The sequence below is a fragment of the Podarcis erhardii genome (assembly GCF_964252035.2).
Source record: "Podarcis erhardii genome assembly, chromosome: 14".
NCBI lineage: Eukaryota > Metazoa > Chordata > Lepidosauria > Squamata > Lacertidae > Podarcis > Podarcis erhardii.
The window spans coordinates 27,809,269-27,824,758 of NC_138503.1; the positions used below are offsets into that span (position 1 = coordinate 27,809,269).

At 50.1% G+C, this 15,490-nt stretch overlaps 3 protein-coding genes and 2 long non-coding RNA genes across 7 annotated transcripts in view; 3 read left to right on the forward strand and 2 right to left on the reverse strand.

Moving 5' to 3' along the window:
* Positions 1–4,347, forward strand: HDHD3 (haloacid dehalogenase like hydrolase domain containing 3). Its single transcript, XM_081839311.1, has 2 exons — positions 1–53; positions 2,656–4,347. The coding sequence occupies exon 2, from the start codon at positions 3,176–3,178 to the stop codon at positions 3,896–3,898; it is 723 nt and encodes a 240-aa protein (XP_081695437.1). The 5' UTR covers positions 1–53; positions 2,656–3,175; the 3' UTR covers positions 3,899–4,347.
* Positions 2,274–2,660, reverse strand: LOC309328994. Its single transcript, XR_014150996.1, has 2 exons — positions 2,497–2,660; positions 2,274–2,382 (listed from the first exon to the last, which is right to left on the reverse strand). It is a non-coding gene; the product is annotated as an uncharacterized lncRNA (long non-coding RNA).
* Positions 4,032–13,909, reverse strand: BSPRY (B-box and SPRY domain containing). Of its 2 annotated transcripts, none has more exons than XM_081839174.1 (6): positions 13,654–13,909; positions 12,988–13,086; positions 9,697–9,927; positions 7,712–7,734; positions 6,106–6,230; positions 4,032–5,954 (listed from the first exon to the last, which is right to left on the reverse strand). In XM_081839174.1, exons 1-6 carry the CDS (start codon positions 13,873–13,875, stop codon positions 5,434–5,436), a joined length of 1,221 nt encoding a protein of 406 aa, XP_081695300.1. In that variant the 5' UTR covers positions 13,876–13,909; the 3' UTR covers positions 4,032–5,433. The 2 variants fall into 2 exon arrangements, with proteins under 2 accessions (XP_081695300.1, XP_081695299.1); XM_081839173.1 differs by having other exon boundaries at positions 7,712–7,737; positions 13,654–13,908.
* LOC309329009 lies at positions 7,745–9,459 on the forward strand. The gene is made up of 2 exons (XR_014151011.1): positions 7,745–9,111; positions 9,150–9,459. It is a non-coding gene; the product is annotated as an uncharacterized lncRNA (long non-coding RNA).
* The window catches only part of WDR31 (WD repeat domain 31), a 19,603-nt gene continuing 14,267 nt past the window's right edge, over positions 10,155–15,490 (forward strand). The window contains exon 1 of one of the 2 annotated variants that reach the window (XM_081839232.1): positions 10,155–12,405. The gene's annotated coding sequence lies outside the window, so the exon portion shown is untranslated. Of the gene's footprint in view, positions 12,406–14,005; positions 14,217–15,490 lie in introns of those variants that run through there. The other variant, XM_081839231.1, reaches the window with a different exon arrangement.

Sequence of the window (15,490 nt, forward strand, 5' to 3'; positions counted from 1 at the left end):
TTCCCCCTGAGTTGCGCTTGCGCACTCAGTCGAGGTGAAGCTACGGAGAAGAGGTAAGGTGGCCGCTGTCTTCCCTTCCTCCCCCACCCCCCCTGCCCCGCCTGAGCTCTGCGCGACTCCGGGAGCGCCTCTCCGGCCACGAACACGCGCAGCCAGAGCCCCATGCAAGGAAGTTGGGTGCGGGGAGCAGTTAGGGCTACGTTGGGCCATGGCCCCTCCCCTCTCTGTTTTTTTAATTGCAAAGCAGCTTCAAAGCCTGGAAATAAATAGCCAAAGTAGCGTGTAGTAAAATAAGATGAAATATAAAATCCAAAAATTTACAAGCTCTGTAAAACCAAAGACAATGAGGACAACTGTAGTTATTATTTTGAAAACTAGCTGGATCACAGTTTTGGAGAAGACTGTTTTTAATGTCTCCAATCTCCAAAACACTCGGTTCTCGTTTGGTTGCAGATAAGACCTCGAGAAGAGGCTGGTCTCTGGTGCATCGCACCCTATAAGGACAACAGAGGATATTGCTGGATCAGGCCGATGGCCCATTTAGTCTAGTACCCTACTTTCACAGCGGCCAACCAGATGTGGGAAACGAGGAAGGAGCAGTGGCGTAGCGTGGGTTGCCAGCACCCGGGGCAAGGCAAGTAATTTGTGCCCCCCTGCACCCCCCACGCTACGCCACTGGGAAGGAGGACCTCAGCACAAGAGCAAGGCTGTGGTTCCCAGCAACTGGCAGAGTCCCAAATACTCCCTCTTAGCAATGGCCTCTTGAGGAGTAAAGTTACTCTCTCGGATATATTGGGGGGGGGGGTAACTGGGTCCCAAATTGTTTAGGGCTCTAAATGCTAAAAGCAAAATTAGAATAGGCAGCCAGTGCAGCTTGCCTGGCAGAGAAGTTACATGGTGCCCCAGGCTGCACCCAGATGCTTAACCTTCTGGGTTAAGTTTGAGAGAAGCTAGGGGGCCCCCTCACCAGTCCACACACACAGAGCTCATTGCATTAATCCTCTCCAGAGTGCCAGGATGGCAAGACATAGGCCAAGGGCTCCTTCCTGGTCCAGGAACAGCTGCAGCAGCTTTGCCAACCACAGCTGGCCCAAAGGCGCTCATAGCCACCTGGGCCTCTAGTGGCAAAGGGTGGACCCAGGAACACCCCCAGGCTATGCACCTGTGCCTTTGGAGGGAGGAGTGCAACCCTGTTTGGAGCAGGCAATACACCTACCAACTCACCACTGCACTCAGACTTTCCCGCAGCAAACATCAGGCAGGTGGCACAACGGGCAGCAGGGAGGGCAGGCGATTCCCAGTCCCACTCCCTGGTACCCACTGCCAGGAAGGGGATCCTGTCGGCATCCCCCTCCTCCCCCCACCCCAGCAGTGCCTCCTTCATCCCACCCCTACCTGCCCACCCCATCCCCTCCAAGGGAGGTTGTTTCCTGGTGTGATACCCAGGAGAGGTAAGAGCAGGAATGCCCCTTTTGCCTAGCCACTAACTCATCCTGCCCATCCAGATGGATGGATGCTTGAGGTGCTGAGAGCACGTTACATGCTGAGAAGCTTTGTAAGCCGCTTTGAGAGCCTCTTGGGGCTCTGAAGCAGAATATAACAAGAATTCCAGATAATGCCCTTTAATCCTAGATAAGGGTGAAGAGAGAATTATACACTCCAAGAGCAAAGCCAGAGAGCTAAATGACCCCAGCCAGCACCACCTGCTTTGAGGTCTCCAGTGAAGGGTGGCAGGCATGAAACCAACTGCCCACCCGTCCCCAGCCAGGGTGGCCAATGACTTCTTATCCTGCACCCCCACCCCCGCCACGGGAAGGGCACAACCTGAAAGGGATCCTGGCAGTGCCTGGAGGGTGAGGGGAGCTGGCCTGGGTGGTTCCTTGTGCAACATCACCCTTTTTTGTTCATGTAGGAAGGCCAGCCAAGCCATGCCCACACCCAGTTCCACCTCTTCTGTGCCCCATCTGGCTCTCACCTTCCTGCCCAACTGGTTCAGCTGCCTTTTTCTACTCCTGCTGCCTCACAAGCAGGAAGAGGGGCAGTCAGGCACCAGGCAACGGGGGTGTGTGTGTGTGTGTGTGAGTCTCTTAAAGCAGGGGAAATGGGCAGCAGAAAAGAGAAAGGGATCTGCTGGTAGAGTTTTGTTTGGCAGCGGATCTGCAATTGTGGGTTTCTGGACACACACCTGAACTCATTTTTTAACCTTGCAAATATCAAGTATCCTTCCGCCACCCCCCACTCCTGTCCAGCTGCTGGCCATATCTAGGAGTGCATTTTTGTTTGAAAGGCTTGTGAGCTCGATTCTGGCACCAAAAGCAAATTCTCAGGCTGAGAACATGCTGGATTTTAGGTGGGTCTCTCCCACTCCCCACCTCACCCTGCCTGCCTGCCCATTTCTTGAACAGATAGGTAGCCGTGTTGGTCTGCCATAGTCAAAACAAAATAAAAAAAATCCTTCCAGTAGCACCTTAAAGACCAACTAAGTTAAAGACCAACTAAGTCATTTCTTGAAGCGTGTCTTTCAGATGCTCCTCGTCAATGTCTGATCAGGGTACGCAGCCAAAGTTATGTTCCTGCCCTCTCTGCTTTCATTGTTTCAGGCTTTTGTAACTTCATTAAGTGTTTCATCAGCTGGTGATTTATTTATTTTTTAAGCCTGGGCCATGTTGGAAGCCTTTGCAGAAAAGCACAATGAAAACAGTTGAAAGCACTCAAAAGTCTCCCTCCTTCAGCCACTGCTTTGCAGTACATCGTCTGCGGCCGTCTGGGATTAGTCATTAACCTGTTGCTAATTCTGCCTCCTGAAAGCAAGCTGGTCAAAGGTGGCCGCTCTCATTTTCATTCTCCGGCCTTGGACGTCCGAGCAGCAAGTCCACCCCTCCAAGTGAAAGTCCCCCTTGCACGGCAGCCAGATTGGCAGATGACAAGATTTTCCTGCCAGAGAAAAGGCCTCCTCTGCCAGAGCTTGGAGACAGAAACCAGTTTGCAGATCTGCCAGGACAGAGCCTGCAAGGTCATGCTGGCTGGAGGCTGCTGTGCTTCCCTCTCGGGACCTTGCTTGCGTTGGGGGGCCATGAACCAAACTGCGCCAGGCAAGATTTTGCCCGTGATAAGATGTGTTGACGCCTAGTTCCCCTCTCTCGTTCCCCTCTCTTTCTAGGCTAGCGCTGACACCATGCTGAAGCTTCGGCTCTTGACATGGGACGTGAAGGACACCCTCCTTCGCCTCCGTGTCCCCGTGGGTGAGAGCTACTCTGCTGAGGCCCGGGCCTGTGGCGTCCAGGTACAGGCCGAAGCCCTCACCCAGTCTTTCCGCCAAGCCTACAGGGCCCAAAGCCTGCATTTCCCCAACTATGGCTCAGACAGAGGCCTCAGCTCCAAGCAGTGGTGGATGGATGTTGTCATGGAGACGTTCCGGCTCTCCGGTGTCCACGGCGAGGAGATCATCCGGCCCATTGCAGAAAAACTCTACCGGGATTACAGCAGCGCCCGCAACTGGGAGTTGCTCCCAGGCGCCAGGGACACTCTGCAGCAGTGCCAGAGGATGGGGGTCCCCATGGCTGTCATCTCCAACTTTGACCAGAGGCTGCAGGAAGTGCTGACCCGCTGTGGCCTCCGCCAGCACTTCGACTTTGTCCTGACCTCGGATGAAGTGGGGTTTGCCAAGCCGGACAAGCGGATTTTCCTGGAGGCGCTCCGCATCACAGGGGTGTCTCCTCAGCTGGCAGCTCACGTGGGGGACGACTATGTGAACGACTACAAGGCAGCGAGGGAGGCAGGGATGCACAGTTTTCTGTATAAATCAGGTTGCCAGCCTCTCGAGAAGGATGCGGAAGTGCCCAATGCCCACATCCTACCCTCACTGATGCACCTCCCATCCCTTATAGAGAAGGGATAAGAAGAGGAGTTTTGTCAGGGTTCAGCTAAATCACACCTGGTGTCCCTCCTAGACTGCAGCACTTCAGTTGGCAGGTGGAAGGTGAGAGAAGGAGGAAACATTTTATGTTCTTCTACATTAAAAATAGTAATAATTAAATTAATAATCTAATTTAATTTTTAAAATAAATAAAAAGAAAGGAGGTAGCAGGATCAAGGAGAAAGATCCTGGGCCTGCCCCCTGTCACCCACAAGTTATTTATGCATGTAATTACTTTTGAGTCAGTTTGTGGCCCAAAAAAGGACCTCTCCCAAGTTTAAAAACTTGAGCTTAAATTATTTAGCACAATTTCATAACAAACAGATAATAAAACATCCCTGGCTTAAATGCCTAAAGTATTTGGTTGTTTATTTATATACTTCTGTTTGTATGTGCCTTTTAAAAATAAATAAAAATGCTGTTAGAATGCATATCCTTGTGCCCCTGTTATATAGCCTTGGGAACAAATTAAATGTGCAAGTGGAGGCCAGGCTTCTTTTAAAAGGCGGCCTATTTCTGTTATGTGATGCAGTAGAGAAAGACTGGTGGATGCTTTAGTTGTGATTCTTGTATTGCTGGGGGTTGGACTAGATGACCGTTGGGTCCCTTTCAAATTCTACCCTTCTATTACAGTATTCTAGGATCTCCCATTTTATTGCCCCGTGCGGTGTGTTTGCCACAGTCTGACAGAAAAACAAGAATCCTATGCAACATTCTGCATGGTTCAGCTTCCTAAGAATAACAGATTTTAAGAAAAAAACCAAGTTTCTAGCCCTCATGGTCACAAAGGTATGCTAGAAAGTATGTGGGAAGAGAACGGGCTTGCCAAAATCACCGAACGTGCTGGTGTCGGTTGGAGGAAGACTGAATGAGATTCTTAGCAAACTGGACTGAGGTTCCCAGCAAAAATGGGGGGGAAATGTGCAAAACGGTAGCTTTAAATTATGCAGCCTTAAATTCACAATTCTAGTATTTAAACAGTAGCTTTACATTCATAATTATAACATTCGGTGGTGACAAAAAAGCAGCAACATGCTCCATCCATTGTGTAATTTGCACAGGTTGCAGAATTCTGTTTTCCTAGTCAGATAATTTTTTTTAATCGCCGGCTCTGTCCCTTTCCCTTCAGGGACTAGTACAGTACAATTGTCTTTTCTGACTGGACTCGTGGTGGCACAGTGCTAAGGCTAAATAACAGTGAGAATGGCCATCTTGGAGCAGGTAGAATGTCCCTCCCAAACCAAGCCTTTCAGCCCTTGTCACTGACTCCTTCATGGCCTCCTCTGGTAAGATACTTAGCTGCAAACTGCAGCTCCCATCTGCTCTGAACGCAGAGCCAGAGACAGCCCGTGAGCTGCCCCAGAGCAAAGCCCTCTCGCTTCCTGGCACAAGTTGGCATCGTCCTGCCAGAACCACAGTGCTCATCTTGCTGGAATATAAGGTGATCCAGCCCCGCTCAGCTTTAGGAAATAACAACCTTGGTGAAGATGACTGCAATCTTGCAGTGTTGGCTCTCCTCACATCAGAGAGAGGCTCTGATCTGCCACAGCCAAGGCTGGGTAGATGGGGCCGGCGAAGGCTTCGTGGTGCATGTGCAGAATGGCACAGGAATCCGGGTCAAAAAACAGCACCTCTCCAGCATCCAAGTCCACCAAGACTCCGATCTCAGCTGGGCACTTGAGCATCTCCACTGCCTGGTGTCGGCTGTTGTGGGAAAACTGGAACTCAGTGCCATAGCGGGAGAAAACCCAGGAGGAAGCGTTGCAACCCAGGCGGGCTTCGGGCCCAGCCCCCTTGCGCTCCAGGGAGCCATAGGAGATGCCCAGCTTGTAAGCACCGCTTTTGGCCACCCGGACTCTCCAGGCATGGACCCCCGAACAGAACGATTCCTCGGCCAAGGCGTTGGGCCAGTGGTCAAACCGCGCCGGGCCACCGGAGTCGGGCCTGCTGTTTTTCTTGGGGCTGAAGGTCAGCGTTCTCTTGTCCTCCGAGAGCTGCAAGAGGGGGCTGACTGTTTTCTCATCCACATGGACGTCATCTGTTCTGGGTGGAGAAACAAACTGGTCACCACACACTCGGTAGAAAGGTGTTGAGAACGTAGCTGACTGAAAGGCAGCAAAAGCAAACCTGGAAGGCTGGTGGAGGTGGCCTGGATAATGACCCCCACCCCACAAGGGAAAGACACTGACCTGAGGCCCGACAAAGAACAGCTAAGGCCCATAGCCGGCTCACTAATGGGCTCTGGAGGCACCATGGGTTAAAGTCCAGCTTTTCTGACTCCTGGGGCTTCAGGATTCCTTCAGCTTCCTCTGTCCTAAACCAACACAACAGAAGCAACTGGGGTCAGTTTTAACGTACCACTTTTCAATTCATTCCCAGTAAAATACACTGTTACGTATGATATATATCAGTATCCTTAGCTCTTTAGGGTACAGTGGTACCTTGGGTTACATACTCTTCAGGTTACAGACGCTTCAGGATACAGACTCCGCTAACCCAGGAATAGTACCTCGGGTTAAGAACTTTGCTTCAGGATGAGAACAGAAATCGTGCTCCAGCGGTGCGGCAACAGCAGGAGGCCCCATTAGCTAAAGTGGTGCTTCAGGTTAAGAACAGTTTCAGGCTAAGAACGGACCTTCGGAATGAATTAAGTACTTAACCCGAGATACAACTGTATTTATTTTTATTTTATTTATTAAATTTGTAGACCGCCTTCTACCCGTAGATCTCAGGGCGGTTCACAACATATAATTACAATATAAAAAACACAAAACACATGATAAAAATAGGAACAGAAAGGAGGCAAACAATAGCTTTCCCACCAGGCCTGTGGACAAAAGCCTTGCCCAAAGGAATAGAACAGAAAGAAACACAAACTTACACACACACACACACACACACCGGAAGGAGGCAATGAGGAATGTGCTTTTAATAGCACAAAATACATTTACAGCATTTTTTAAAAAACACATCAGAAGCAGAAAGCCCACTAGGGAGGCAGATGACCCACTGGGTAGGAAGGAAATTAAAGGGCTGACAGAGGAGGATATTGAGATAGCAGAAAGGCAAAGAGATGCAAGAGAGGACATCCTAGACAAATTAAAAACAAATAAACCATTCAATCTAGACAGATTCCATCTGAAGAGTTCTTAAACAACTCAGAGTGTGAAACTGCTGTTGAGCCTAACAATATAAAACATTTCTTTTAAAGATATCCCAAAAAAGTGCAGGCCAGTTGACACCAGTTCTGGTATCATTATCAGTGGCAGCATTAGGAAGCATAGGGAAGAACAGGTCTTGCCGAAGGTAAATCAGCATGGCTTCTGCACAAGTAAGTCCTGTAGAGTTATTTCAGAGTGTTGGTGGGAATCTAGACAGCGGTATCAAAACCACCAGATGTGCCTGAGCAAACAGCTATCCTGAAACAGGAGGACAGTTCTTACATCTCGGCAGTTAGTTAAAGAACAAGAAGCAGAGAGTAGGAATAAAAGGCCAGTTACAGGAAACCAGGCAAAGGGCCTTCTCGGTAGTGGTGTCTGCCCAGCAGAATACCTTCCCATCAGATGTCAATAAGATAAATAACTATATGAATTTTAGAAGGCATCTGAAGGTAGTCCTGTACAGGGAAGTTTTTAATGGTTGATGTTTTATTATGATGTTAATATTTTGTTGAGACTGGATGAAGCCCCTTTGGTTAGGCTCCTCAGGCCTGTTGCCATGTTCCTATGTTCCTATTTATTGCTTTTTTTGAGGTGGGGGGAGGCAGAAGTAGGAATCAAAGATGTCTTCACTCACCTCTCAAAGATTTCCTCCTCTGCCTGCTAGAAACAAAGAGAGAGAGAAAGTTACCCAAAAGACCTCTATGAAAACAGAACATTACCACTGCTAAATAGATGGAGGTCCATTTGACGTCATGGATGGGAACCCCAGGGTAAGAGTGGAAAGGGGCCCTGGCTCAGCTCCAGGGTCCCTGCAGTAAAAAGGGGGGAGCTCAAGTTGCGGGTGTGCAGGAGAAAGAGCCTCCCTGGCCTGAGAGACCCTGGAGAAGGGCTACCAGACAGAGCCCACCGGACCTGGCCTGGTACAGTCAAACCTTAGTTGTTGAACATAATCCATTCCGTAAGCCTGTTTGGCTTCCAAAATGTTCGACAACCGAGGCGTGGCTTCTGATTGGTTGCAGGAGCTTCCTGCACTCAAGTGGAAGCCACATCGGCCATTCGGCTTCCAAAAGACGTTCAGAAAGTGGAGCGTTTACTTCTGAGTTTTCGGCATTCGGGAGTCGAAACGTTCCAAAACAGAGACGTTTGGGAGCCGAGGTTTGACTGTACAATGTAGCTTCCTATAAATTGAAGCATGGCACAAAATAAATCACAAAATAAATTTATTTTGTGATTATATTGTTAGTTGTGATTATGTTAAAAATGATGTAAAACTCAATAAAAAATGTTTTTTTAAAAAAAAAAAAACCTGAAGCATGGCAGCTTTTTAATTTTTTAAGAAAAGCCCAACATGATGACATTTTTGCTTTATTTTTAGCTCTTTCAATTTGACCACAATCTCAAGACGAGTTTCAATATAAGCAGGCAGGAAGCCAGAGACTGATTATGATTGCCCTTTCCTTAACCACAGATGACTTCACTTCTTCCACCCATCCCACCCACTTTTCCCATAGCCAGACAGGGGGGCTGCCCTGCCAACCTCAGCCTGTCCGCCAGCCCCTGCCTGCCTGTCTTCTTTCTCCCATCCAGTCTAGCAGTGGGTGGCAGGGGCCCCTGCCTGCCAGCTCCCTTCTCTGCCTTTGTGCTGATTCTTCGGACCTCAGCAGGGAACAGAAGCATGGAGGGGAGGGGGCAAAACTAGAGCGAGCTGGCTCCTCCTCCTCGCTCTGGCTCCACCTACTATTAACTCTGGCTCCGCCCACTGTGGGGCTCCCTGCTTTCTGCCCTTCCATTTCTGTCAGGCATCAGCCACCACTGGCCTTAGCTATGGTTGGCCATCATACCGTGCTTAACCATAGGTAAGGTGAAGCAGGGCTTGCTCTTAACCAGGGTCTAGAACCAGATTTTAAAAGCACTTCACAGCCAACCTTGGTTCATTTGGATATGGTAGGTGGGCTAAGTGTAGCCAACTGAAGCTGCCATGGGGGAAATCACCTACAACCAACCCAGGGTCTGTGTGTGTGTGTGTGTGTGTGTGTGTGTGTGTGTGAATGAATGTGTGTGTCACCCTTCAGTTTCATCGTACTCCCATAGCCTGAAATCATTGTCAGAAACTATTTTGGTGATTTCCCCCCTCAATTTTCATGCTTTATCTTTTTGCAAACTGCTTTGAAGTTGTTTTTGCAATAATTTTATTTATGAAATAAACCAAATAAACAAAAAAGCGGGAAGGGACTTTTTGATGGGCATCCAAGGTTTAATTCTATCACTGTTGAAATCGTCTCTGGGGAAATATTTATTTTTGGAGGTATGCATTTGTTAAGCTCTTTCATCTTTTATAATTCAACACAATCTTTAAAATAAAGAAACAGGCTTTACAATTGATTTCTGCTGTGATACTGCATTTTTAAGGGCATGCCTGTGTAATTGTCATTTTGTTGGAGCTTCCCAAAATTTGTGAGTTGCTTATGCCTCTTGACTACGAGCCAAAGAATGGAGGATAAATGTTTATATCTCTGTCCGTTTCACAGCTCACCATAACTGAGAGAAGAGACTAAACCTAGCACATGCAAACTGCGAGGTGAGGGTGAGCCTCACTTGGGACCAATCGCCAATGCTTACCACCAGGCCACCATCATCTGTGCTGGTGATCATGGTCACCATGTAAGTCCGGAGGGCGTCCAGTTTCCGTAGTGATTCATTCCAGTGGACCTGCTGGGTGAGGATGTTCTGGTGGGCACGCTCCTCCTCTGAATGGGCCACATCCAGCAGCCGCTGCTCCTCGCTATCACACACACTCCTCACAAGGTTCAGGCGCTGGATCAGGACCTCCCGGGCACTGCTGGCCACAGTCTGAGAAAGGGGGACAAGGTGAAATGGGAATCTGCACGACACAAGGGTGGGACACCAGCCCACCCAAGCCCCGTGTGGGGAGCAGCACTACAATTCCCATCATCACCAATCATAGAATTGTTGCGTTGTAAGGGACCAAGCGGGTCATCTAGTCCAACCCATGCAATGTAGTAATCTTTGGCCCAATGTGGGACTCGAATCCACAACCCTGAGATTAACGGGTCATCTAGTCCAACCCATGCAATGTAGTAATCTTTGGCCCAATGTGGGACTCGAATCCACAACCCTGAGATTAACTGTCTCATGCTCTACTGACTGAGTAGTACCAGGTCTTCTCTTTGGACTGGGTCTTTCCCGACCACCTGCTTTCTGACACCCCACTTTTAAACTGGAGATGCCATTGGGGAAGGGGCCTGGGAAATGTCTGCATGTTAAGCCAGACAGACTTTCCCATGGACCAAAATGGGCTGGAGAGCGTCAGGGCAGAGCTCCCCGAAAATGAAACTTCCCACAAGGGAGTCATAGGCCACAAAGGCTGTGGTTATGCAGAGACAATGGGCTGCAGGAACTTCTTTCCTTTTCGTAAGCCTGCTGGTGGTTCACTGACGCATTTCAAACATACAGAAGAAGATAAGCCCTGCCTTTGCTCACTGCTAAGGGCCGGCCCACTCATGAGGCAAGGTGAAGCAGCCACCTCAGGCGGCAAGATCCACAGGGGCAGATTTTAAAAAATTGATATCAAATATCTTTGTACCAAAAAGCTACCGTATTTTTTGCTCTATAAGATGCACTTTTCCCCTCCTAACAAGTAAGGTGAACTGTGTGTGCATCTTATGGGGCGAATGCAGGCGGGAGGCTCTGCTCAGTGCTCCCTTTAAAGAGCCGCATGGAGCATGTGTGTGGCTCTTCAGGGCTTTTCCCCGAGGAGGGAGAAGGGCAGCCCTTCTCCCTCCTCGGGGAAAAGCCCCCAAGAGCTGCACACACACTCCACGTGCTCTTTAAAGGGAGCGCGGCTCTTGGGGGAGCCTTAGCCGCACGCAGTCTCTCCCGGCCCGGGGATGAAGGCTCCCCTTGACCGGAGGAGGCTGCGCGCGGCTATCCCATAAGCCAGGACAGCAAGCGGGATCACTGCGCAGCAGTCCCGCTTGCTGTCCTGGCTTCTGGGATTCAGAATTTTTTTTCTTCTTGTTTTCCTCTTCCAAAAACTAGGTGCGTTTTATGGTCTGGTGCGTCTTATAGAGCGAAAAATATGGTAATCTAAATAAAAACACAGACCAGAAAGGAGAGAGAGAAACAGACAGGAAGACAGAGAAAGGAAAAAGGGAAAGGGGAGGGAAAGGCCTGGGGAAAAGAAAAAAAGAGAACTTCCGAATCTTCATCTGTCATCTATATATGAAAAATATCCAACGTATCCACTCCAAGATTACACCCAACAAATCCACTTTCTACAAACCAACCTTACTAGTCTTCAAAACCAAATATCATGAGCTCTTTTTCATGCAAAAAGTCTGTAAGATGTTTTGAGTCTTTAGTAAATGTTGACAAGGACTTTTCTCTGATTAAAAATTGTAGATTTCACCATCTCAGCTAAATCCAGTAATTTTAGCAACCACTCATACATGGTTCATGACGTAGAACTTCACTCCCCCTTTCTTCTCTGGTGGGGTGTGTGTGTGCATCATTTTGCGGTCTGCCTCAGGGGCCATAAAATGTCTTGGTCCAGCCCTGCTGCTAAGGATTCCTGCATCTGCTCTTGAGCTTAAGCGCCAAGCAAGGTCCACGAGGACAGCAAGGGGAATCCCAGCAACCAGCTTTGGCTGGGTGACACCCCCACCCCCAAAACGAGACAAGGAGCCCCCCACAGATTCCTGTTTGAGGGGGGAAAGCTGCCAACTCTTCAGACTTCACCTGCTTCATTGTCTCCAGGCTCCGGCAGAAATCAAACATAAATTCCTGCCCCACATATGCCTCGAATCATCTGGTCCCCATGCCAGAGGCAGGTTTCATCCCCTAAGTCACAGGGTAGGAAGGGGCTCCCTAAGAAGAGCCCCCCCTCAACTCTCCAAGTCCCACCTGTTAACCAAGGTTAGGGACAGGTTGAATCTGCCTGAGACGGTTGCTATCTTTTTCCTAGCAGGGCTCCCAAGCCTTTTAACAGCTGCACCACATTAAATAATAATTCCAATAATATCCAAGACTATGTCTCAAGGCAACTCATTGATATTTAAAACAGTACAACGCCCCCCCCCCACCCCACCGCCACACACACACAGCGGGAGAAAATGGGTTTTAAAACAAACTCAGTACGAACACCTGAGATAGAGAGACTGTTTCGTCCAGCAGGAAAAGCCAGTTGGAGTGAAAATATATCCCATGGTTTCCGGAAAGTGCAGAGAGCTGGCGTATCTCAACAGGAATGCTGTTTCACAGAACGGGACAGCTACACCGAAAGCGCTACTCTGAGTCACTGTACAGCAGGTAACTGGAGTGCTGTTTTTTTTGGGGGGGGGGGAACAGACAAACTTGAAGGAGGAACTTTCTCACAGATCACCTGTATTTCAAGTATCCTGATCCTGACCTGTATAGGGCCTGTTAGCACCAAAGCCTTCAACATGTCCTGATTGATAGCCAGTGCAGACCTCACAAATGAGGGTCATAGCTTGCCAGAATACCCAACACATGGAGCAATCCAGCAGGTGCAGTTTGCAGATGGAAATCCAACAGGCAGAGGTTCAAGCTAGACCTAGTGTATTTCTGCCTTGTTGCGAAAGGCACAAGAGCCCCACCAGATTGCACCTGCGAAAAACGGCTCCTGGACCAGAGAGGGATATCACACAGCAGCCTCTGCCAACCTTGGGTCCTCCGATGTTGCTGGACTACAACCCACATCATCCCTGATGTAGCTCACTGCTGGCTGTGGATGATGGAGGCTGTAGTCCAGGAATATCTGGGAACTCCAAGTTGGGGGAGGCTGTTATGGATGGGGCAGGAGACCCCAAAGTTATGTGCACTAGGGGGTTAATAATTCAGCTGCAAATTCTCCCCAGACCACGTTATTACCACAACACGTTTCTTCTTCTCTGGCAACACCTCTGTGGCAAATTTGGCAATTGCGGCACTCTGGAGCTGAAGCTTTTCACACTCGTCCACTATTTTGTTCTGAAACAAATAAACAAAAAAAATGAGTAGGGGAAAAGAAGGATGCTGAAATCTCCTCCCTCCCCATACACTGGTGCTTTCAGTGTGAAAGTGAATAAACTATGCCTCTGAGAATGTGCAGAGTGCACCCCCCATCCAGCTCACCCCAAAACAGGACTGGGGAGTTCCAGGAAGGAGTTTCATAGAATCATAGAGTTGGAAGAGACCACAAGGGCCATCGAGTCCAACCCCCTGCCAAGCAGGAAAGTTTCTTGGCCAACTTTACACTGAAAACCAGGCTGGCACTAGCTCTAAAATACAAAACTCCACTGGGACTCAAAACTCTGAAATGGTGTCCCTGGGCCTCTTCCTGCATGCCCAAAATCCCCATTTGCTGACATTTGGGAGGTGGGGATGCAATGCAAAGGGAATGCACTTTGCATATGCTCAGATGCACTCTTAATAATTCTACAAATACCCGGCAGGGAAATTCGACTGGGGATGTGTGTGGAGAGGGAGAGGGCTTTACCACAGTACCCCTAAGAGAGCCGCCCCGTCCCCAGCAGCACCCTCCCCGTCGAGGCTCACCCTCCTCTCGGCTGCCTCCTCGGCCAACGGGCGCACCCGGTGGTCCCGGCAGCCGCCCTGGACGGGGCACTGGGCGCAGACGAGCCGCCTCTCGGTGCAACAGAACCAAGCCAGGTCTAGGGCATGCTCCGGGCAGACGCCTCCAGCTTGGGGGCGCCCCTCACCGGGGCTTGTGGTCTCCCCGAGGTGGCGGCGTTCCCCCGCTCCCGGCGCCTGAGCCATGGCGGAGAGGGAGGAAGGACCGAGGGCGCGCCGGGCCAGGCACCTGTTGCGGCAGCGGCTCAGGTGGGCGGGCCGCGCCGTCGGAGCCTCCCTGCCCTGGGGATGCCCCGCCCGCAGCAGCAGCAAACAGCAGCGACGGGGAGAGCCCCTTCCGCCTCCATCCGGCCAGAGCCTCCACGGGCAGGGGCAGTCTACCCGCGCAATATCCGCTTGCTGCTAAGGAGCTAACTGGCTGTTCGACGGGTGCGGAGAGACGGCGGCGAGGGGCAGAAAGGCACCAAGCGGCTTGGCTCGACCCGGCAAAGCAGCAGTTCCAAGGAATAGCCGGTCGTGTGGCTCAGGTGCTGAACTGCCATGGGCTAGACTAGAACTCAGCCACCGGAGTCGAGTTGGGACGGGAGGGGTTGGGGAAGCAGGCAGAATAACAAGAGGGGTCCGAGCGTGTGCAAAGCGCCACCCTCTCTCTCCAGCGCTTGAACAAACCCTCCACTGTACACGTGCACTTTGCTTTTCAGAAAATGGGACCTGCTCCAGTGGTTTGTGGGGGGGGGGTATCTCCAGGAACGATGGCCGAGGGTCTCTCTGAGCATGTGAAGAGTCTCTGCCACTCTCCCCTGCAGGCGTATCACCTACCAATTCGTTTATCTTGATGCAAGAACCGCTGACTGTGTCTCAATGTTGTCCTGGGTTGAGGATCATCTCGCTGCTAATCCTAGTCAAAGCTCCTCACCAGGGAGGGAACCGCTCTGGAGACGGGGCTTTGCAACTGATTTTATGCCACAGAAGCACTATTAATTAATGAATAGCCCTACTAGTACTACTACTAATAATACTATGGTTTTATTATTGTTCCTGAGCATTTCACAGTGCCCTGACATTCATAAATTAAGCAGGCTAAACTTTCTCTGGCATGTGCCTCTGAGCATGGACAGAGTATTTTCCCAGTGTTATTACTGAGTAACCACAGGAGGCTTCTTCAGATTGGGCAGGAGAGATTTAATGGCTTTCAGGCTTTCAGGCTTTGGGGGGGGGGCTTCCTAGGGAAACTTAGCCCCATCCATCTCCCCAGCCACGCTTCTCAATTTAGACACTGACCCCTGGAAGTTCCAGGAGCCCCCAACCAGACCACCCAGCTGCAAAGGTGGGGAACTCCCCGGCGGGGAGGGTCTCTGCACCCGGCAGGGTGGGGTGAGGGGCTGGACCCAAGCCAGGTGGGCTCAGCCCCAGACAGGAGCAGATCTGAAGCAGCCCCAGAAGCAACTTGAGTCCATGTCACTTTTTAAAAAATAGGTCCGGTCAACCCAATTTGAGTCGCATGACTCAAATTAATTAATTTTGTGTGCTATCTCTTTTGACAATCCTGAAGTTGTGGAGTCAATAGTCACAGGTGTTGTAATCCATACCATGATCAACTCCCGCCCGGGAACCAATGTCCCCCCTGTGGAAGGACGTGTGGATCCAGAATTGGCCTCCACAGTCACTTACGGACTCACTGTTAAAACCGTGTTTATGGAAGACAATCTTACTCAGCTACGAGTGATCACCAAAGAAGAAGAAGTAGAAGTTGGCTGTTCTGCTGAAGAATGCCTAAATTCTTTCTGCGCATTGTCTCCAC